The sequence below is a fragment of the Anopheles coustani genome, chromosome 3, assembly GCF_943734705.1.
Source record: "Anopheles coustani chromosome 3, idAnoCousDA_361_x.2, whole genome shotgun sequence".
Taxonomy (NCBI): domain Eukaryota; kingdom Metazoa; phylum Arthropoda; class Insecta; order Diptera; family Culicidae; genus Anopheles; species Anopheles coustani.
In genome coordinates, this window is record NC_071288.1 from 32,330,895 (window position 1) to 32,355,160 (window position 24,266).

Consider the following 24,266-nt stretch of genomic DNA (forward strand, 5'->3'; position numbering starts at 1 on the left):
CAGTGTACACGCCGATAAACTCTACTCTCGCCTCTACGCTGAATATGTATGATTTGCATGATTCCTTTTCTTTCCTTCTCCGTTGCTTCAACGGCTATAGATACAGATGCTTTCCTCGTCCCGGCTGTTACAGATGCACTTATAACGCTCATAGCGCAAACACTAACACTGATAACAGGTTTTTACATGTGCTCTGATGTTTCTGGAGCTAGGAATTCGTGTATGCTTATGTTGCGGCTTTCTGCAGAGTACGTGTTGATGTGTGTGTATGTGTGTTAATGCGTTCACTCATAATGCACTCATTGCCGGTGCATCCATAATTCTCCACCGAGGATCCCTAGAATTGGTGTATGTATGAGTTTTCTTACTACGTTCTAGTGCCGTCCATTGGCATTCGGTTTGTTCGTACTTGTGTTATTCCCAAAACATCAGAGGTTTAACCATGGTTGCCCGTTGTAGCACACTGTTACGGTAATACGGCTCTATGCTGTTTTAATTTCCATTACTCTATCCATTGACGCGCCTTTTGTTTATCCCTCCATACCGAACGGTTCATTCTTTGCATCGTCCATAGGTAGATATTTATTGTTTGTGTACTTCTTCCCACTATACCAGGCGTGCACAAAAGCACACTATAGGTTCCACTGGGACGCACAGTGTAAGTTGCCGTTTTGTAGCAACGAAAGTTCATATCCTTATCAGCTAGTTTTTATTTTGTTATCTCCTGTTTCCCTCTGTTTTTATCCTCTCGTTCGCTAACATTTCGCCCCCTTTCGTTCCTATTTATGTTCATTCCCTCCTTTTCTCACTCGCTTCCGTTTTGTCGCGACACAATCATTGATTCATCATCATCATCATCATCATCATCTTTATGTAATGATGTCTTTCGAGCATCTCCACGAGCCATTACACCTTCTTTTAGCAATTGGTTTGTTTGTGTTTTCTTCGGTATTACAGCAAGTATTGTTACCGATAACAAAGAAATGGAAAACAGATAATCATTAAAAAATTCAATAAAAAAGACACGTTAAAAAACCATCTGTAAACTATAATTCATTTGCAACAGATCAATTTGAAAAAAGAATTTAACGCCGAACTATAAATGCATCTCTGATCTTCCCCTGAACCTACAACCTAACTTCGACTAAAAGTCCGAAATTATTAAAAGAAACAACATGGATTCGGGTGTGTTTAAGTAGCAAAAATAAACCAGACGCAACCTAGCTGCCAAAAGAGTTTTGCCGTTTGGAACCAGCAGAGGCACCAAATGTTCGAAGAATCGGCACGCTCGAGACGACGGCCGGGCAGCTACTGCCTGTGGTCACGCTGATCGTGGACGCCACCGAGTACAGGTCCGTCGTTACCGACGATGGCCTTTGCCTCGCACCGACCGTGCCCGTGTTCATATTAACGCTACTGCTGGTGCTACTACTCGCACTGCCGGATGAAGTTGTGGGCCCAGCATTGGCCCAGAGGGGCGTCGGTTTCGGTAGCGTTACCGCCGGTGGATAGTGGGGCATCGTTTGTCTGTTGTTCGCGACCGAAACGGCCACAATCGCTGGCGGAGGTGGCGAAAAGCAATTTCGCACAGGCCCGGTGACGTTGGCGGTACCTTTCACCATCATCTCTTGCGATTTATCCGCCGGTTGATATTGGCCTGCTGTTTTATGCAACTGAAGCGCTTGCAGTTGTAGTATTGGAACCGTTTGCAGCGATTGTGGAGGCGGTGCTTCGTCCTCGTCTTCGTCGTCGTCTTCAGCCAGCGTTCCGATGAGATCCGCTTCCGACCGCACGACCGATGGTGTGGCGGGTCGTAAATGCAATGCTGCTGAACCGACGACAACCTCGTTGCACTTCGATGGTTCGTCCGTGAATCCTATTGCTTTGTTGGACGCCATTCGGTTCTTTTGCATGGTGGAAGACGATGCGTACGTTTGCGCTGGCTCTTGGTGCGCAAAACTATCCACCGCCGGATCGTACGGGACGGACGTACCCGTCAGTGTTAATTCTTCCTCTTCGTCGTCCTCGTCGGCATTGCTTGGGCGAACGTTGGTGTTGCTATTGGTGGTAGTGGTGGTGGTGGTGGGGTTGTTGGTATTGCTCGTAGTGCCAGCATTCGGTGTTCCACTGGCTGCTGCAGATGATGATTTTTTCTTACTGCGTCTCGTTAGGTAGCGGTTGAGAAGGGAGAGAAATTATTATTTCCGTTTATTGGTTGGATTCTGGTTGCGCTGGGGCGTCTGCGGCCTTTGGCTGTTAGTTCCACTGTACTGGTATTTGGCCTTCTTTTCTGAGGGTTTTAATATCTATGAACAAAAGAGAACAACATTTAATATGGTGTATTATACCAAAACTCCACTTTTCCATGTAGCGTACCTGAAACGAACACATTAAATTTGCGTCCACCGACATCATGCCGCCGGCGTTGTCAAATTCCCCGCAGTAGTTCGGTGCTGAGAAAAGCGTCACCAGCGACCGCCGGGCAAAGAACTCGTACCCATCCTCAACGACCTGGTGCGCCCGACAGATTAGGTCCAGCTCGTGGATCAGCAGAAACTTGGCGACGATATCGACCCCGAACGTAAAGCTGACGCCTCGATCGTTCTCTCCCCAGCCCTTTACATCCTTGTCCGGATCGCTCCACAGCAGATCGCACAGCAGGCCCGTATCGGGGACGTCTGTGGGCCGCATGATGCGTTTAATTTGTTCCATATGCTACGGGCAGAAGTGCATTTTAGTATTACAAACAGTTGCCTCATGATTCAGACCAAAGTTCGCCACCACCGTCGTGCGCACTTACGTTCAGATCCGGGCTTAAGCCACCGTGACAGCAGAATATTTTCTCATCAATGATGGCAGCGATGGGCAGGCAATTGAAACAATCGGTGAATGTTTTCCACAGCTTCACATTGTACCGCCGCTTGCACTCATCGTAGAAACCTGGAAAAGAAGAGCGCTTCGTTAGTAGAAGGCACTTAGTGAACTTTGTCCGTTCAAACTTTACCGTATATCCTATTAATACTGGCACACTCGTGATTTCCGCGCAGAAGGAAAAAATTCTCCGGATACTTGATTTTGTATGCTAGAAGTAGGCAGATCGTTTCCAGCGACTGCTTGCCCCGATCGACGTAATCCCCCAGGAACAGATAGTTGGCCTCCGGTGGGAAGCCGCCGTACTCGAACAGCCGCAGCAGATCTGTATACTGGCCGTGAATATCACCTGGAGTGAGGATGCGAAATTGGGGTTAACATTCCGAAACGATACAAGAAAGAAAATGACGAAAGCGCAAATCAAACATACCGCATATTTTAAGTGGAGCCTCTAGTTCCAGCAGAATTGGCTGCTGTAGGAATATTTCACGAGATTTTAAGCAAAGCGCTCGGATTTCCTCTTCCGGCATGGGTACCGATTTTCCTGGACGGCATCCTCGAACTAAAACGGAAAAAGTGGAAAGAAAACGGATTATAATACAAAAATTATTTGTTAGAAACAAACGGCGATTAATTTCGAACAAAAGTTTGCAAATTTTATTAAAAGCAGGAAATCATTTCTGTACATAAACCAACACATTTGTGAAATTTTTCCTAATATTTCCTACATAAAGGAGATAGGAAAACATATCATATTTAACATATTAAACACCTCATATTGCATATAAACATACGTAGAAGAGCAATTGCGTATAAAAATTACGACAAATATTGTTCAATTCTTGGAATAATCTAAAAATCCTACGACTCATGGCCATAAATATGCTGAGTGTGGCAATAGTTGGAATGGATTTTCCTTTTTTCATGCCGTTCAGGTACTGTTGCAGCTTCGGCATAACACTTAATCGGGTGCCGAGGTTGACAAACGGATGGAAAGCATAATCGCCAAGAGTGCACTGCTTCTGGACGGTCACGGGCGAGTCCTTTCTCCACATGCACCACCACACTTCCAGCATAATGCCATGTGACCCGGGAGAAGACCAATGAGCACCACAACGGTTTCCGTACAAACGCATAACCGTGAAGCCAAAGCTAGAAATGTCGCAACACTTTCGCCTTTTGCGATGGCCATGCAATTTTGTCCCTCATTATACGGGCCCTCGTGTGTTTAAACAATTCTCCCAACAATGGTCACAACGGGCACGGTAACTGACTCTTTGGAACCATAGCGAATTTTTTTTTTATACGGAATGCAGAACAGGGCTTCCATGGCAACACCAATATTGCATGGGACGCTATGGGAAAAGGATAAAGCGACACCACGTGACGCACGTGTTCAATAAACGTGATGGTCTGTTTCAGTTTAAATCTATTTTGCGTAAAAAATGAAATAAACTTCGTTTTGCTAAAACAACACATTTTCTATCGACCTGCAGCAAACTTGACGTAAATGAATCTCGCTTACGCCCGACAACAACTTCGAGTTTACTACTACTATATATTTTATCGTCTGCTTCTGCTTTTATCTATTTTTCCGCACAAAACCTTGAAAATCGTTGCCCAAGCCAACCCCAGTGCGATCATAAAATGTTTATTCGTACAAACATTCTATCTCTCATTCAGACCCATTTTCCCTCCATCGAGGATGATGATGAAAAGTCTATTTTTATCCTCCGCTGCACATTCATGCAAAACTAGTTCAATTATTACTAGAGTGTACAGCTGCAGGGTGTAGAGCGGGTGTACAGCTAACTTCCTCGTATCAATTAGCGATTGCTCTACCCGAAATCATCAGACTGCCATACGTATCAACCCCGATGGAGCCATCTTAATCGCCCCCCATCCTCGCTTGATGACTTTCCATTAACAATATGCATCCGATGCATGATTCAAAGCATGGAGATGCTGCAAAATAAAGACGAACATATGATAACAGTGTCTACTTTAATAACGAGTTCAAAATTTTTCGAGTTTAATTATCTCTTGCAAAATTTGTTGTGGGGAAGAATCAAGCAAGAGGCAAAGAGCAGAGCAGTTTATGGCTTTTATAATCCCCTAAGAGATAAGCATTGAAAGCCTTGTTATAATTGCATCACGAAATAAAACTGGCTCATACAACTCAAGTCCTATTTCTTCGCAAACACTTGGGACTTTTTTTACCAAAACGAGTTCAAAATGCACCCAGCGGAGCAACACAATAGAGCATAAACTCTTAATTCGTGCCCGACTACAGCTAGCTTCTGTGTTCTGTGGCCTGTCATTATCTAACTTCGACAATTAAGTAGTTCGGTTCGTCGATTATTCCTCCCGGCCCGTTCATGAGAGAAATAAGAAACAGCTTTTTCGCCTTTTCCGGCATCGTGAAACGGTAGATGAAGCTCTGGAAGAGAAGCTTCGTAAACATGCGAATATGAAACCCATTGAAAATGGTTACACATGTACACATAATGACGCTCGACGCTCCAGCGTGCTGGCTCCGGTTTCAGCTGGATGCGTTCCGCCTACGTACGTAGCAGTGGTGGATGGTAGGGAACTAGTTTTACGATGATAATAATAGGGTGTAGGATCCCCACGAGTTACTCTACTCGACACAGTTCCGACTACGCCGACTAACAGTTTCGATGCAAGTTTGACAGACGGTTGCATCTTACCAGGCATTCCGTTCTGTTTTCAACAGGCTTGAAATCGGAATGTATGCAAGCTTAAAATCAAACATTCAGAATTATTTCTACTTATAACGTAGCGAACATGGGATGAAGCAATAAAAATAGCATTAACTACAAAAAAGCGTGCCACCCGTTTAAACCCGTTTTCGAGCTACTCGTATCCACGCTACTTTGCATCGGAACGGAGAGCGGCGGTGGCGGTAGACACGAGATCTAAGATGACTTCAATTGAAACTAATTTGCGCGTGTGATGGAAGAAAATCGAAACGTTACCCCACGGAAGAGGGGGGCGATGCGCCCGCCGGAGGGAATGAAGTGTAGTTTTTCTCAAGCCCTTACGGTGTACATTGCCTTGCACTGTGCTATTGTTGGGTGAGCGAACGGTGACGTCGTCATCTTGACCATCGACAAGGAGGGTTTTAACAAAATCGTCAACAACCGGCCCACATCGCGCGCACCCAGATCGATCGAGTGGGCGCATTAATTGTAGAGATGTACGATGCTTTCTAGCAAGCGAACACACCAATACTAGTTTAGAAAACCACGCGGCAGTAACACATGCCGATGCATGCTCGAGAATCCCTCTGGCCACTAGAAGTGGTTCCCACCATTTCGGACGTTTCCTCGGAACTAGGAAATTGCGGTTTTAAACACAAATCAGAATCCGCCCGCGTAAGGAGGTATTTAAATTGGCGTAGATTTAAGGCAATGTGAGATTGGAATCACGTTTTAAAACTACTTTATTTGCATTGATACTAATGTAATGTTTTCAGTTTTAACTCATAATATAATCAATATGTTTTTCGAAAGAACATTCATGAGCCATGCTAGCCAAAACACACATTTCAATCAATAGTTGATTGCTCGTTGAAGGTATCAATAGCCGTATAATCGGCAGATTAAATCTGGTAAACATCACACGGCTAACATGATAAGAATAACGTGTTCGGCTAAATCAAAGTGAACCGATTCGAGCGTTGATCGACCAAACCTAAAACCGTCGATGGAAATGTGCATCTCGTGTGCAATATTTCACAGTTTAGTCTTGTTCCCATACGCCTTCCGCACTCCTACTTCCGTACCGACATCCGACCCGGGACAACGGATTGCTGTGGTGGTGGCGCATACTAACGACCCGTCACGGGCACTCTTGTGCTGCCTGCTGGAGGTTCTGTTTATTTGATATTTATTGATGAAAATTGACTCATCAATCTCAACCGCCACCCCTTTATTTCCATTAATCCCAACGTCCGATAGCGATCGATCGCAGGCACTGAGGTCCATCAACAGCAGCACAGTATCCCCCCGATCCACCATCCAACTAACACCCACTGTACTCCACCCCTCTCGACCGTCACGTTGTGAAGGGTAGTTCACGACGAAATCGAATATTACCATTAAAGGCAGCGAACGCGGAGGAGGAAGGAGAGCGTGTGGACGGTATGGACGGTTTACCCGACGAGGCAAGTGCACCGGTGACAAACCCAACGTCGTGATTGCTTGTCCATCACCTCCACCTGCTCGTCCTCCTGCTGCATGTGACCCGTAATTTCCCTTCTAACATCCAATCGGGGCAGTTCGCTCGCTCCGAAGAATAAGGGACACAATCGGCAGGCGGGCGGGCCACCCGCGGGCATCGGGTGTAAATGAACAATAGAGCTGTAAAAGCGCTCGAGCGTGACGCCGCTCCACAATTTGGATGCGATCACTTCCAGCAAGTCCGGTGACCGTGAACTTCACAGTTTCGCTCCGTCGTTCGATGGATGGAGGGGGAGAGGAACCCCAGCGCCATATGGTGAGGGTGGCGTGCGCGAGACGCTGTTGACGTTACGCCACATTATGTGCCACAACCCTTCCTCCTTTGCTTCCTCTTCCGTTACAGCGCGCGCACCAGCGAGTGGCGCAGCGTGATCGTTATGTATGTAAACTTCACTCGCTGGTAATCGCTCGCGATGGCGGTAACCAATTCACCTCCGTCAACTACACCTCCCCCTTTAGATCCGCTACTGCTCTCCGTGTTACTCGCATACAGACGAGATGATGACAATTCGTTACGCTTGGATTGGCTCGAAGCTGGAATTTGCGACACCGATCCAGCTGGAATGGGATTCCAGACGGACGGAGAAGGTGGCTACGGACCGTTGGTGTAGAAATAGAATCGAAATTTGGTTTGGAGCTCTCCACGGCTCGTTTTCCACATCAGTAAACAAATATGGTTGAATTCCTACTGTGGGGGGGGAGGGAAAAAAACTTGCTTATTAAGCTCATTTTACTTAACACGTTACACCCCTCAACCTTATTTTGCGACAGTTTCCGTTCACGCCACACAGTTCGACGATACTTATGTGTCCGTTCGTTGTCAGTTTCTAGGGACTGACGCAGCGTGAACGGAAAGTTTACTGCTAGTACTTAGTCCTGGTTAACGTGTTAAGGTAAAAAGTGCAAATAAAAATGTAACCACCACCTGTTAACCTTCTTGGCCATTTATAGCATATTGTTAACCTTTCCACAAGGCTAAACCAAAATATAATCTGTTACCGACCGAAATGAGTGTGATTTCATACATCCGTAACCATTCGAAGAGGAATACTGACCTGCAATGGAAAGAAGGAAGAAAAAAAGAGAAGAAGAAAAGAAAAATATTAAAATAGAGCTTATGTCACAAACATTGCAAGCAAAACGTTACTTAGAGCTACTGTTCGAGAGCAAATATAATACAAGACATGTAGCTATAGTCAACGTCATATATGCAGAACGAACGCATCCGCATTCCGCATCAACAAACAACACAACAGTCTACTGGTTCCTAGAGAGAAAAAAAAACCAAGCTTTAAGACAGTGGTACACATTTGCGCAAGATGCGTTAATATCGTAAGGACTCTACAGTAGTACCCGAGAGGAAAGGAACAAAAACGGAATGTCGACGGAGAGAAGAATTTCCGGCAGAAACACTACAGGGACATGCGAAACGCTAACTTTAGTAGAGAAAGAAGAGATAGAGCACTAAAGGGAGAGAGAGAGAAATAGAGAAAGAGAGAGCGCGGGAGACAAGAGTAGATTTAGCTTTTACAACAATGCAAAGAAAATCTTTTGATATAAAACCTTCTCATATACCTTTGCCAGGGTTCCGAAAGTGACAATTCAAAATTCTGCAATACAATATATTTCCGTTTTAAAGCAATGCACGGTCTGTTTCGTCGTGGGTTGACCTATATTTTTCGGAATACCTTACAACTCATCATGATTAAATAATATCGAAATTTTACCTACAAAGGAACTTGCAACACACAGATATACGCACAAACATACCGATTCCAACAGACGCAAAATCAACATACTTATTTACCGACAACGAAGCAACCACCTCGAGGAGGGTGGTTGAAGAAAACCAACACTACACCATAGCGATGGCGAGGGGGTTAGCCTGTGTTGAATTTTAATTAAATCATAAAATATTAATCATCACCCAACGGAAACGAGCCGAATGGCGAGGAGAACTAAGCTGTCGCAACTAATCCTTCCTGGCCGGTGAGGCTTAACCGGGAGCTCCTACCTTCGTACTACCCCCCTGTCGTATTTCTCCTCTCGGTCCACGGATGGCGTGGCAAAGTTTAATTTTGAAACAAACAATATTTATACCAAGGTTTCGGTAAACAGTAGCTTTTCGTATGACCTCGCAGGCTTGATGATGTTGGAGAGCTTGAAGAAAGCGACCGTTGGTCGAAAGATTTAAATGTTGTAACAACATCCAAACACGCCAGTGCTGAGTGCCAGAGATTATTTGCCCGTACTGCTGAGCCCGTCTTGGGGTGTCAACGATAGCGAGAACACGTACCAAACACATTTCACTCGAGCGTGAACTTCCGATGGAGGCGCCCGGTGGCTCGAACCCGGTTGGTCTTATCTTTCGGCGTAAGAGATTGCGGCTGAGCTCAAACCGGCATACGAAAATGTTGGCACACAAAACGGTGGATGATCCTACCGCACCATACAATCAATCATTCGCTGGGTCTAAAGACACACATACACACACACATAGACACCAACGCTCCAACGTCGTGAGAGGATCTACGCCAATCCATCACCGAGGGAATGGGTTTTGCGAAAAAGGCGCCTTTTCTGATAAGCAAGGAAAAAGGCCGGGGCCTACACAAGCGGGCCCGCATATCGGGCTTTATAAAAATAAACGGATATGCAAGCCAGCCTTCGAAGAAGCGGGCTTATGCCTCGGAAACCGGTTCGTCAGCTGGCGAGCCGGGCGGGCAGCAGATTAGTTTCCGTGCATGTGGAGACGGATCTAAGGGGGTAGCAGCTAATTGAAACGCTCACCACAATGTGTACAATTTCGCGAACGCCCAATCTCCAATAGTATCTAAACCCTTCGGCGGTAATTAGCAAAGAGAACTCTGCCGCAATACTACAAGTACAACACAGACTATAATCAGAGCCACACAGCATTGTTGAAGTTAATCACTAAAATGAAATGTTTGTGTTGCAGATTAGCGGCACGCACTGCCGCATTGTTTATCAAAGCTCAGCCCACAGCACACCACCACCAACACCACCACCAGCTAATGGTTTCGTGGGAAAAGTTTAAAGCATTGATTTTTGGCTTTTGCGCTGAATTGCGCTCGCGTGAGATGTATCCGTGAAAATGGACCAGCGCCAGCGATAAATAAAATGTGGGAGCAAAAAAGGGGGTGGCGGGAAGTGAAAGGAGGGTGGTTACGTAAGGCGTTTCCACTGCTTGGAATGCCGTGCTTTCCTTCCGTGCTTTTTCCGCGTCGTTAGGCGCAAGCTGAAACTATCCGAAGCTTCTTGCTTCAAAAGACAGCAAAAGTTAGGAATGAATTATAATTTCCTCATGGTTTTTAAAACATTTCACAGAAATCGTCAGATATAAATCACGGAATGAGGTGTATCTGGCAGTATCTGGACAACGTTTCTTTATCGTCCATCATCACCATGAGCACAAAACCCGAACCAAATGCAAGAGATTGTGGTCGCTGTCCTCTCCGGAGGACACTCATCAAAATCATGATATGAACTTGATGCTTCCAAAAACACACCCACACACATAGATACAATCAGCACAGACAGCAGACACGCTTATCAAGTCAACCGATCATCCAATTAAGTCATAAACGATAGTAACAATAACAATCGCAATAAAATATCAACGAGCGAAGCAATAACCCCCAACCGATGCCATGGCGGAGTGAGTGAACCCCTTTTCGGATTCATCCACATGGTAATGACATTGACAGCTAAATCATCGGCAGTCTGAAGAGAGTGGTAGGAGTGTGGATCAGTATATTTTTTCTCCCCCCCATTTCAAGGCTCGCAACGCCGCGAATCGACTAGATAAACATATCTTCTGCACGGAACGTCGAACCTTCCTCGCCGTCTGCGTAACCACGCCGAAACATGCCGAAGCTAGCAACCAGCACCGCAACACGGACGTTTACAACAGTTGCGAAAGGAACTTCGGTGCGGTTTAGCGCACACACGAAGTAGAGAGACATAGTTCGCACAACAGCAAGCTCTCGGTGGTTGGTACGCTGTTCCTGTCGTCGGAAAATTTACATATTCAACGAGAAACGGGGTTCCGGGAAACAGGGGGGGGAACCAAGGAGGAGGAATTCATCCAGCGAATTTATTCCGGCATATGTTAGAGTGCAGTGTGGAACATATGTTGCCATCCTACCGACGAGGCAACGGAGTCTGAGAAAGGAGTAGCATAAAATCAACAAACTATTTGTATTTGTTTTGATGTTCTCTTTTTCAAAATATGTTGATGTAATGCTATATATGAGCTTGGTTGACATAAAATTGTCCCAAATAAAAAGAACATCTCTTCTAAAGAAACATACAGTTGAATGTTTAAGCGATTGCCTCCCAACCCGCAAGATGATAAGTTCACTGCCCAAAACGGTGCCGTTTCTGAACCTTTGTATAAACGGTTGTTTTTTGGGGGGGAAAAAATATGATCCAAAAGCACTCCACTGTGCACAACGGAACATAACTTCAACGAATCAATTATTAATCGTCCATTCGCACCTCATGCGGCTCTCGTCATATGATACCCACTCACTATCATCTCCTCCACTTCGCACCAGAGCGTATCCGCAAGTGCACACTCAACCGGTAAATAATGCGAGACGAACGTACGTATAATGATAATAAAGACGCATACAAAAAAAAAAGAAAGAAATAACATCCCACACATTGACCTCCGGGGAATGCTCTTCTTCACCGCAGACAAGACAAGACAAGGGAGTCGGCGGCGCGAAGTGTTTTGAGGGGTGTGGAGGTGGGTCTGAATGATGAAACGCTTCTGGGTTCAGCTAGTCACGAGTCATAAACAGTTTGATTGATACGTTCGCCCGCACAACACGTGCTACAAAAACCGTGGATCTTGCCGGCTCTGCAGCAGCATAATCGAATGCCATCGATGGCGAGGTACGAACATCCATTATGATGTCTCGCGAAATTGATTTATCGCAACGGTTGAGAGCGTTTGGTAGCGCCGCAACGATCATTTCAATGGTGGATGATTTTGTCCTATACATTTCTGTCAATTATCTTTCCCTGCATGAACGAAAATTGTATTGATTGCTACCTACCTAATGATGTTTTTAAAAACAAGTCAAAGTGGAAACTCAATGAAATATGTAAACTTGAAATAACGGTAGATAGTCTTCAAATTGATTTAGGTTAGGGGGAAAAATCAAACTGAAACCCGGTTTAAACCGACGTCGGGTACTGGCGGTAAGTTGTAGGAATGGGAACGAGCAGTAACAGCAGTAACTAAACCATTAGCAAACCATACGCAATCGAACCATAAAAAAAAACATATACCTAGTTTCTAGCCAACTGTAGTAGAGGTGATTGAAAGAAGGTGGTAAAGTTTAGAAGATTTCGCAACAGACTGCTAGGTACACAGAGTGTGGAAAAAGAAGGACGAAAGGAGTAATAAGAATCAGAGTCTGTCCAAGAAATTCGAATGCAACTTGCAAACACTGGAAACAAAATACAACCGCAAAAAACACAATCGCAACGCATACACGACGATCTTCAAACTCAACGATAGTAGCACTAACGCACAAATAAGCACAAACATACGATGGGAGAATGGACGAGGCCAATAAGGGAAACCAAAACAAAAACCAAGGAGCAAAACTAAACAACTAATGATACACAATCCTACCTACTACTCGCGAACAAGAACGAAACGCAAAAACAAAACGGAAAGAAAAAAAAGGAAACGGAACGGGTAAAAGAAACCAATCTAAGTATCTCCGCAATCGGTCATTCCTGCCCATAGAGAGCACAGCCCCCCATACCCATAAAGTCGTGCGAGAATATCTCTTTCAGTTTGCCCTTCTTGCGCGATTCCTGTGCCTGCTGCTGTTGCAGTTTGTGAGCTGCAGCGCACGGAGGATGCGGTTGCAGTTGCAGAAACATGTTGCCCGGCCCGGCCCATCATCGGAGGGTTGCAGTAGAGAAGTCGTCAATCGTCCGAACAAGACCGCCGCGGTCGCGAGACACGCCCCGGGAAAATGGTGGGAAAGCGGCGACACAGAGACACGAGGAGGTTAGTAGCAGAGCAGTAGTAGAGGTTGATGTAGTAGAAGTGATAGAAGTAGCACAGTAAAGGTGTAGAAGTGTCGGTGGTAGAGCATAAGACGAGCAGACGTGGTAAATTTGTGTTGCAGTAGCAGCCCAACACCGAGACAATAGATTTATATACACACACGCACAAACATCACGTTTATCGTAGAGAGACAACATCACAACAGTATGGGCATGTCAGACAACGCAATAGACGTTTTGTTGTACCCAGCGAAGGCGACAGAAAAGGACATCAAAGATGCAGCACAGGACATCGAATGCGTTTCACCCGGAAGGGGATTTTATTTTTCCATTGTACGTGTGTATGTGTGCATGTTTGTGTGTGCGTGTGTGCACGTTCGTTTATTGTTTCAATGGTCGTGGTGGTGGTGTTTGTCGGGTTTTAAATCAGAACAAAATCCAGAATGCAGAAAGCAGCAAGAGAAAGAAAAGGAGAAAAAGAAACAAACAAACACGGTAAATAAAGCTGATAAGAAACATAATCCCTGCGAAAGAGTACATTTAATATAAATATTGATGTTGCTAATGGTATGCCAAATTAAAAAGCGGCGATAACGGCGATGAAGTGTGTGCGCTTTTTTTATTACTTTTAATCAACAAATAGCCACATAAACCAATTTCGATAGCACGATGGGGGTACATATTCTTGCCAAATGACGTTGGTGAGTTGGTGAGAGCAAAGGTTTGTTTTTAAGGCGAGCAAAACACGGATTTTAGAATTATAACTAGCGATGAGTCGGTTCATGCGTACTAGCGATAGGATGGTGGTGGTTCAAGGGATCTATTGGCCATTTAACTTTCAATCCTAAAAGAAGCTCTCTTTTTTCCATTTTCGCCGAAAGAGTTATAATCTGTGTTGAGTGAAAGTTATTAACACGAATTGCCGTATCGTCAAAGTTCAACTTTCTCCTTGGTTACAACGCAATCATGGCAACATTGAGTTCGATTACTTCTGAATTTTCCCATCCTTTCCCCAGGGCTCAATTTTGTTACATTAATTAAATGTACAACGCAGTTTGCGGTTGCATGAATGATGGCAACAACATTTCGCAAGGGTTGAGGAGTTTGTTTCCATAAACCGTCCGTCCCACGGACCTTTTCGCCTTCGGGGAACGCCGATTTTGATAAACAAACCAATACCAATAGTGTGACGGTTTCCGGTTTGTTGATTCCATTTTCCAGATTAATAATTAATAATTTGCGATGCTTGGGAAATTCCTTTACGGCCTGAACCCAAACAACTCGAAAGGTTCACTGCCTTCGCAAATTGTTCGAAGTAGTTTAGGAGAAAGCGAACTTACGCCTGGCGACAAACACACCAAAGGCCATACCAGTACGATTGATTAGTTTTTCCAAACATTTGCATACAGTCTGGGTAGAAAGCATCAGACTGTCAGACATTTTGCAATTCGATTTGCAATGCGTGTAGTAAAAGTGAAACCGAACACGTTGAGGAGACACTTTAAATTGCCCTCCAAAAAATATAAACCCACTTCAGCAGTAAACGTGTTGCTTGCGGGCACATCGCAGTTTTCCCAATTCGTTTAAAAACGACTGCCGGGGACGGAATGGTACGGTAGAGGTAAGGGAGAGATTTCATTCCAGCGCCAACCTAATTATGTTGGGACCAAATTGCACGAGCAAACCAATTTCCCGTTTTAAACACCCTCCCTCCTTTGGACTTCGGAAGAAAAAAAGCGGGAGAAGAAGGATAGGATGGGGTGTAACCTTTCGACTTTCCGTTCGCAACCCGTCGTTTGACGTAGTTTTGACGCGACATCGAATTCACTTCCAAATCGGTTCTCACCTTCACCTTTTTTTCCCCCATAGGAAGTTTGCTTCCCCGAGGCATAAAACTGATCGCCAGCTGGTTGTGAGTTGGGAAACGGGTGGTGGTGGTGGCAGATGAAAGGGGCCGGAAAATAGCCTCCGGAGCTGGCCGTTGATGATGGCGCCGACGGTGCGATGGTTTTCATCGTTGGTCGCACGATTGAGCATTGGGCGAGGAAACTGCGACAAGTTCGTAGCCAAATGAGACAATATTGAATTTAACAGCCCGACCCCTCGGCCACTCTCTGCCCTCTCTTCTGGAAATTATCTCGTTGCCGGGTGTTTTTCTTCACCCGGAGGATGGCCTCCACCACTTTTCCATGTGGCAAGACGTTTCACGCGCGCGCACTCGCCCTTCGCAAAAAGTTACGCATCCGGTCGTAATATTTTACACGGCATAAGGCAAGACGTTGTGGTGTGACGTGAAACGAAACCGAACCCGGATCGTTTACCGTATCAAAGGTGATAAACATGAGGCATCATCCAAACGCCACCATCTGCCAACCGTGACCGGGGAAGGTTCGGTTTTGACGGAGACATGGATCGTACCTGTCTCCCGTTGCTGCTTCAAGACATTTCGCCTCAAGTGACATGACAAGACGTGATTTACGTTGTGCTAGCTTTTTATATGCATATTTTAAAGGATTTTTGGCACGAGCAGTTATGTAAGCGTAAGCTAAAACTAACAACCCAACACACACAACATGGAATGGCGCGCTTTCCGGAGTTAAAACTAACCCCTGCCGATAGGACCAGTGTTGGTGAACCACGAGAGAGAAAAAAAATAGCGCATCACAAACGGGGCAGAATATATTGTGTAAGCAATGCAGAGATTTAAGAGATATACCCCCACCAATACCATCATTATGACTGGCCTCTTTCTTGTAATATGTCAATGCGCATCTCCTCTCTTCATATCCATCTCAATAGTCGCGTGCAATCTCGTCGCAATTGGTATTCTTCGACGGTTCCGGGGCAAAGCACACAAACACAGCTCGTAGGCAACAGAAGGAACTCACGTGTCGCGGAAAAGTTGCGGGAAAACAATTGTTCCCGTCCGCCAGGTGCACGAACGAGAGCGCGGTCCTACGAAGCGGCTGTTCGGTGGAAACAATTCCAGTGCAGTTTTGTAGCGTGTCGATGTTCGTACAAACCACGTGCACGTTACCACCTTCCCATTATCCCTCCACAAACACACACACAACTGCACCCTTGTGGGTGGTTTAGAGTCTACCTTTTTTTTTTTTGTGTAAAGGGTTTGTACTGTTTTCGTATACGTTTTTCTAGTTCGATAAACTAGACCTGGCCATTTTTCCCAGCACACATTTTTTTTCCAACCGCGTGCCACTAATCGATGGGTGTCGATTGCAATTGAATGGGTGCTGTGCACCAACACATGCACACACCTTTCCCATTGTAGGGGCGAAGGGAAATAAGATTGTAACGAGCGCAATCAGAACAGAAAGCTCAATTCAACACCACAAAAATTCGATAGACAATCGTGTTTTCGCGCCTGGCCTGTTTGATTGTAAATTCGAAAACCTGGAGTTGGACTCACATGTCCTGTGGTGCGGCCCAAAAAATACCAATAAACAATATTCCATGCAGATTATTTTTCCTTGCGCCGCACACTGGACTAATCCTTTTTCCTAAATATCCGATAAGGCCAGTAAATACAATGCTGTATCATCTGCCTCACATTTATGCCAGTTCGGTGACGGCAAAAGACGCCAATTAGAGCTAGTGGTGTTGTGCTGGCCACGCAAGTCACGCTTCTGCATCGCATGCCAAAACGGAAAAACGAGCCGTTCGTCGGAAATTGAGAATATTTCTCGGAAGTATCGCGATGGATTGAGACCAGATGTCGATTTCATCAGAAAACATCAATTCCGCGAAAAGTGGAAAAAGTAATCATGAATCGATTGAGGCACTTGATACTTAATACTAAATCTAAGGCGTCCCTCTGAGCCTAGGATTGGGATGATATTGGGAGGAATCCTAGAAATCCAGATCCAGAATCTAATCTTTGAATCTGTCATCAGTCACCTATCGCAGCAGAGGTTGGTATCAGAATCAGCCGGATCGAATCCTAGCTGGATGGATCGCATATTCCCATCACTAATCCAGATGAATATTCCCCAACGCATCCCCCCTAAACGTTGCATATGCAATCGCGGTAGAAGTTGGTGTTGGACTTTACAAACCATCATGGGGAAACGATGACAAAAGAAGGTCAAATTTTCCGCATATTGAAACATTTCAATACAACATATGCCCTCTGCTTCGGCACAACTGAATAAAAGAATAGCAAATACAACCGTACGCAGGAAAACATGTCTATCACCGAACGCTGCTACTATTTTGTGAAGAAAACCCTTCCCACTCTGCAGAAAAATGCACCAGCTGTGCAATTGCACTGAGTGCACTAACAAATACACACACACACACATAAACAATACGATCATGCATCGGTGCATCGAAGGGAATGGAACGAACGGGGAGGGGGAGCGCGAATATGCGATTGAGTGACATATTTACACCAACAACACACATCGCAAGGCCCTTCCTCGATTTGGCGCACGCGAATCACGCTTCGCTGGGTGGAACAATTTTGATCAATGTGTTTTGATTCCAACCCTTCCTCCCTCAACCCTCCCCCCTCTCATGTCTTCTCTTTTCCTCAATCCGTTACACAATGTTCTTCCACTTGCTCCGGATGTTTTGATGGCGGTGGTGGTGTTTGAAAAGGTGCATCCAGTTTTCGTCGGCTCGGGTGCGCACACGAAATAAATATGTTTGGCCTCGAACCCTCCCCCCCCACCCTCCCCCCCTCACTCACCTCCTCCATCACTATCCATACAGGTGCCGAGGGGGTTTTGCTGTTAGGGAATCAAACAGCAAATGAGTAATGTTCCGTTCGCCCATGAACCGTCCGGACCCTGAGAGATGCATCACCACCTTTTACTACTCAAACAAGTTCGGGCGAAAAAGGAAAAAATGCAACACCACTTCCGCTCGATCGAGGAAGGCAATTTTCGCAAGGAAGTAGCGCAGTGAAAAATGGCGGCGGCAGCAACAACAACATGTGCCAAGTTTTCCTTCTACCTCTAAGGATAGGGAAAACCCGCGCTTCCCTTCATAACACGATAATGATTTACAACGTTCAGTCCGACCAGTCGACAGTTGGCCACCCAATGTGTGTGTTTGTGTGTGCCTTAATGCTCGCGAGATACACGCAACATCCTCGAAGGAAAACTCACTTTTTCTTCGACAGGGTAGAAACTAAAATTAGATAAATGTGTTAGCAGCGCGTCTCCCCCGGGGGCGAGAAGCAACATCCGTGACATAAATATTTCGGCCTCCACTTGTTGCCACCACAGCTGTCTCTGACAGTGCATAATTTTCCCTCCCCTGGGACTCCACCCACCACCGCAGAATGTTGGTCTCCTGCGGGCAACGCGGGCGGAGAGAGTCCTGGGCGGGGAAAATTGAATTATCTCAGCCAACTCAATTGCCTTCCCGTGCTTATGACTCCAGTAGTGCCCACATCTCTATGTTTTCTACGTTTTACGTCGTCCGGAAAATGCGGTACGATCTCGTCGTGCAATGCTTGGACGCCTTTCCAGAGAAGGACGGGAATGGACGGTAAGTAAATCATAAATAAAATTAACAAGCCGGTGCACACACGGCGCAGGCTGGCAGGTACTTGGCAACCGATCGTGGGTGGAAATTGCTTCAACTGCAATAAAAGTAACTCAAAGCCCGCGACCGCAGAAGGAAAACATAAAGTGAATTTCAAACGCAACCGTTCTTTCTCCTTTCTGCGCCATTAAAAGACACACATACATAGGGAAAGGTGTAAGCACTTTGTATTATGTCAGATGAAAATGGACGTACTTCGAGATTGACGTAATACAGGTAAAAAGCAGCCAATTTCCTCATCGCCATTGACTGTGGCCAAGGTAAACTCCCACCAAAACTGCCCACACACGTGTGTGTTGTGTGGTGAAATTCTTCTCGGGAAACGTCGCTATTTTTCCGTCCAAAACTGACGTGTTTTCCATGGGATACATTACACGTGCGGGTCACTTTTTTCCACCGTTCTACATCAAACGAGCCGCCAGCTTTCCCGCCGGGCAACGCAATGTGATCAAAATTAAAATGGAAAAAAACCAAACCGCACAAAACAACAACAACCCTTCTTATTCTCCAAGCTCCCAAAAAAAACTCACCAAAGCGTAACAAACAGCTCAGCTGCCAGAAGTGGCGAGATGGTCAAGGTTATGTCCAGTTTGCTTGTTTTTTCCGGGCAAAAATTGGATGTTGGCTACACGCTGACGTTGACCAAGCGCCATTTTTTAAGGTCACCCTAAACCCCCCCGACGTTGGTCCACAAAAACAACTCGCTTCTCATGACGGTTTTTTTTTTTTCTAACGAGACTGCGGTTTTCGTACATTTCGCGCGATATTCATTATCCTTTGACAACCACGTGCCGTTTTCGATGACGCGTTTTTATTCTACCCAAGCGGATTAGGAGGAAGATATATTTTTCATGGTTCATACATTCGCGTTTCTCGATTACATCAACTTTACTAGCGTCCTAAAATTATGGCCAATTTGCCGTTCATAGCGACGTGTGGCCCCGTTTATTGAATAACTCACAGCCGAACGGGAGCAGTTGTGCGATCGGGTGGAAAATTATAAATAGCACCCCCACCCCCACGCGGGTCCGGAGCGTTTTTGGCACCGGCGAGAGGAAATGCAAAACGCTAACCTCGGCACGAGCTGACTGAAAGAACATCTCAGAACAAGGAGCATGTTGAGAACGTGAACCGAACACCAAAACCCTAAAATGATCACTCTCGGAGGAACGAAGAGTACGTTGCATTGATTCCAACCGATGTCCGGTACACTTCCATATGGACCTCCCAGTCCGCACGTTATTTACCGCGAATGAAACTTTGTTTTCCCGCATTTCGCCATCGATCTCTTCTTGCCTTCCAGTAACTTATTTTATTAGATTTGTTTTTTTTCATCCCCTCGCATCGGATGAGAAAAATTTAATCAATTTTCCCGGAGCTCTTTCCTTTCCCTTCGTCAGCCCAAAAAAAAAACAACTACATTTCAAAATCCAGCGAGTGCAGAAGGGCAAGTTTGAAAGTAATTATCTGCCCGTCGGAACTTTTCTTGCCAACTTCGAGAAGCAAACGAGGAACGTCGTGGTACGGGCCGCTCGCTCAAGAACCTTCTACCAGGACGAAGCACAACAACCGACCCAAAGCACGCTGCTCTTTCGTCCATCGTCATGAGCAGTTGAGCTCATTCGCAGTTTCACGGGCAAATCGATTATGTGTGGCGGTATAATAAAATACCGAAATAACCGTATGCTCCGGGCCGGAGAGCCGATAAACATTTGACGATGTGACAGTTAAAGGGATTGGTAGAAAACATTTCGGCATGTCAACGCTTTCGTAATGGCCTGTTTATGTATCATTCGGTGAATATTTCACGACTCGTTTGACTAATAAAGCTAAGCTTCAGGATTAGAAAAGATGTGGCGTACATTCGGATCATCGTACTAGAGCTTGTTTTGAAATACAATGTGTATGGTCAATATGAAAGGTGATTCCACCCAGAGTTGACAAGACATTGGATATATTCTTACGTACAACAAAAGAACAAATTAAATACGAATAAATAATTTAAAAAGCATACATTAAATCATTCTCTTTTGTCCAAACACAATCAAAACGCAGACACACTTATCGTAGTGCTCTATTTAACCAACACTACTTAATTTTGTTACTCCAGAGAAGCAATCAATATCTACTTTACTTCAAATCCCCTTAGCATGCTGCTACAGGCTGGTATACTTGTACTCCCAGTGAATTATGAACGACACATTTGTGCCCTCCCCGCACCCCACCAAAAACCTTCCGGAGTGCACTTGCTGAGTGCCGATCGATGGATTGCGGCGTTATCTGCCAACCAAGCACCGAGGAAAATTCTCCCAGGCAAACCGAAAAGGAAGCCATTGAAAAGTGAGAAAAACGTGATCCTCAACCCGAAAGGGCTCTTGAAGCCGAATCGATTTGTGGACTGTGATGGTTGGAAGGGTGGGGGGGATTGTGTCCCGGGTGACTACGGGAAACCCCCAGTCACTCGATTACGGTGCGGACACTTCAGCAGAAGGCATTGTTTTTCCAGTGAAACTTCAGATCGAGTGGAGCGAGGTGAAGCGGATTTCAACCGGAAGGGCAAGAGGAGTTTTTCTCTCGAACCTACCGGCTGGAGCCTCTTCACAGTGGGTGTGTGTGTGTGGTCAGTGGCTCAGTGGAAACTTCGAAGAGAATGTGTGTGTGTGTGAGCGAGACAGGGAAAGTAAAGATGTGGAACAGCGTGGAAAGTCCGTGGAAACCATTGGACGGAACGAAATGGCGAATTTCCCGGCAAACCGCTACCCTTTTCTGCGATTCGTAAACGTGTGCCCTGCTGGGGAACACTGTGCCGGTACGAGCGTAGGCTACATCTCGGTGGTGGTGGTAAAAGTAGTCGTAGTAGTACACTACTCCAACACCACTAAGCCGTCGTCCTTTCTTTCGCCTGGACTTTCCCCCTTTCTTCACGGCGCAAACGGAAGCTTCACGGAAGGTTCCACCATGGAGCAACAAACTAAAGTTGACCTCCATCGCACACCAACCAACGGCACCGTTCTCCGCCTCCCTGCCTTCGGGTATGAGTTATCGATTTTCTCTATCGCAGGCTACCCTTTCTCCCACCGGAAAGACAACGATCGGTGAAGTGGCCCGGCGGAAGAAGGCTCGCGGTGGTAAATGGGAACAGGCCAAGAGCGTCGTTTGACATTTTAAATTGCATTAGCAGCGTTTGCACGAGGCATCGCTAGTGGAGGAGGTCGAACGCTATCGTGATTTACGGAAAGAATGCAAACGAACAATGTGCATACACGCCGTCATGGCCGATATTCGTAGCACTTTTAGAGACTGAGGCAACAAGTACGGCCCAAAAGCTATAAAAGGAAGAAAAGTAAACACGCGAATCTTGCGGCATTTGGAGGCTTAGACACTTCTCCTAAGACATCCTGGCGCTTGTGAAATAATAAACCTCAAATTATCATGCACCAATAGAGACTAAAAACCGACAAAGAACCCATTATAAACCTCCACTAATCGCTGCCCGCTTTCACGCAAAAACTACCCAATCTTCGCGGTGAACTGTTGAGTGTCTCCGCATACTCCTGCGGTAAGCGACAAACAAACAAACACACACACACACACAAAATGGGCTGCGGAAAGCGCGCCCCATACTTCCATGTCAAGGACATTCTCGATCGAAAGTTGGCGATATCGGGAGCACCATAATCCGGGCCACAGGAAGGAAGGGAATTTGGAGCAAATGGCTCACGAATGAAGTCAGTGTTAGGTCGTTGTGTGTAATGGGTTGAAGGCGGGGGGTGTGTGTGTGTGTGTGTGCAGAAGTGCACACGGGTAACGTAATTATGCATCGAAAGGATTCCCAGGCGGCGAAGGAACGGCAGCAACCGGTGTTGGCCCCCTTTTATTCTCTCGCTCGAGAGCCTGATTTACATCCTGTCGGTTTCGTGCGCAGCCCGGAGGAAAAGCTGAACGAGGAATCTAGGATAATGGGAAAAGTATTTCCATATTCCATTGGCAGTAGGTCGAGTTTAGTAGGCGCGCACCTTGAAAAACGAACCCCCGATTCCCTTCACGGCGACTTGGCGTCGATGGCGTTAGAACTAGGTGATCTAATTTGTCTGACATTTCTTCATCAACAAAGCGATTGTGGATCTCAGTGAAATGGAAATTGCTTTTACGATTTAAGCCCTTAATTACGGTAGGTGATGGACACAAATTAAAAACCGTTGAATAACAATGAAATTAAGCTGGAAAAGAGAAGTGCTTTAGTACATTTACACATGGTTTTAATATTCAAACTAAACAGAGCGCACGCAAACGACGTACAATTATGCAATTTCAAAGGCAAGATGTCTGATTACGCAATGTAGAGAGTTGTGGTTCGTGCATTAACTAACCAACTTCATTAACCATCCAACAACAACTGAACCGTTTGCATCATTAGGCGGCCTGTTTAGAATTCGCAAACTAATGAACTTCGACCGTTGTCTCGAGCAGTGCTGGGTAATCGTGCGTGCAAAGCCGTCACGTTTCACACCACGCCCAACCGAAAAGTACGGATTTTGATATGCAAACATGCATCGGGTATGGCAAAATCCAGCCGATGGCAGATGAAACTTCCTCCGGGCAAAGTGGGGTAAGGTGTAGGTTTTTCTCAAAAAATCTTCCACTTTTTCGGAGAGAGAACTCCGACGGAGTGAAGGCGCGAAAAGAACTCATTTCACCTGGTGAATGTTACGTCTTTGAGAGATTGCTTTTCGTCAAATAAACAACGGTAAGGAATATCTCGTCATGGCGCGTTGACATCTGCGGATCTGCGGTGACGGAGAGAACCGATTTCTACACCACACGATGGTAGGATTTCATATTTACAGCGTCGCTGCTAACGACGTAGAAATGGCTTCCAAATGGTAGCAAAACAACGGCCAGCACGTGCCGCAGCGAAAAATCGACCGCCGAGAAGAAAGGGAAGTGTGGCCCAATTCGGCGGAACGTGTAAATTGGAGCCATTGCCAAGAGTGGGGAGGGAGGAAGGAACGCGCCTGGCATAGAAAAAAAAACTCTCTTCGATGCCGGTGAAAAGCCACACGGTTTGGCTGGAAGAAAAAGGTCGCTGTAGCGAGACGAACTAAACGGATTTTTCGGAATTTTTTTTCCCCGGTAGAATGGGGAAAAACCGCCCTCAGCCCTATTTTCATGCTTCATTCATTCACCTACCTTACACGCCACAGAAAAGTAAATGGGATTTGTCATAAATAATGGAACGGGCAAACGTACTTTCCGGGGGGCGAAATGAATTCCTCAGAACCACGATCCCGAACGCCGGCGAAGAAAAGTGGAAATGTATGAATGTCCAGCTTGATTGGGAAAGTTTATCTGCGGACGACTTTCTATCTAACCAATGCCGTAATAAAACTTACGGAATGGTTAAACTCTGGAACACCAAGTTCAACGCTCAGCTTATTCTTTAAATAAACTTGTATACCATTCTTTATTCCCTGGTACCATAACTCGATTAACCTGTGGCTT

The 24,266-nt window shown here is 45.7% G+C and overlaps 2 protein-coding genes across 3 annotated transcripts in view; both read right to left on the reverse strand.

The window, feature by feature from the left end:
- Window positions 1-446: 446 nt before the first annotated feature.
- LOC131259414 (uncharacterized) lies at window positions 447-2,181 on the reverse strand. The gene has a single exon (XM_058260897.1). The coding sequence runs from the start codon at window positions 1,911-1,913 to the stop codon at window positions 1,221-1,223; it is 693 nt and encodes a 230-aa protein (XP_058116880.1). The 5' UTR covers window positions 1,914-2,181; the 3' UTR covers window positions 447-1,220.
- The window catches only part of LOC131259413 (serine/threonine-protein phosphatase PP1-beta catalytic subunit), a 30,000-nt gene continuing 7,914 nt past the window's right edge, over window positions 2,181-24,266 (reverse strand). Inside the window, exons 3-8 of one of the 2 annotated variants that reach the window (XM_058260895.1) lie at window positions 12,944-13,024; window positions 3,302-3,433; window positions 3,005-3,220; window positions 2,801-2,940; window positions 2,377-2,715; window positions 2,181-2,306 (exon numbers count right to left, since the gene is read on the reverse strand). In XM_058260895.1, the coding sequence (XP_058116878.1) occupies window positions 2,199-2,306; window positions 2,377-2,715; window positions 2,801-2,940; window positions 3,005-3,220; window positions 3,302-3,433; window positions 12,944-13,024 (1,016 nt within the window). In that variant the 3' untranslated portion in view covers window positions 2,181-2,198. Of the gene's footprint in view, window positions 2,307-2,376; window positions 2,716-2,800; window positions 2,941-3,004; window positions 3,221-3,301; window positions 3,434-4,788; window positions 4,799-12,943; window positions 13,025-24,266 lie in introns of those variants that run through there. The other variant, XM_058260896.1, reaches the window with a different exon arrangement.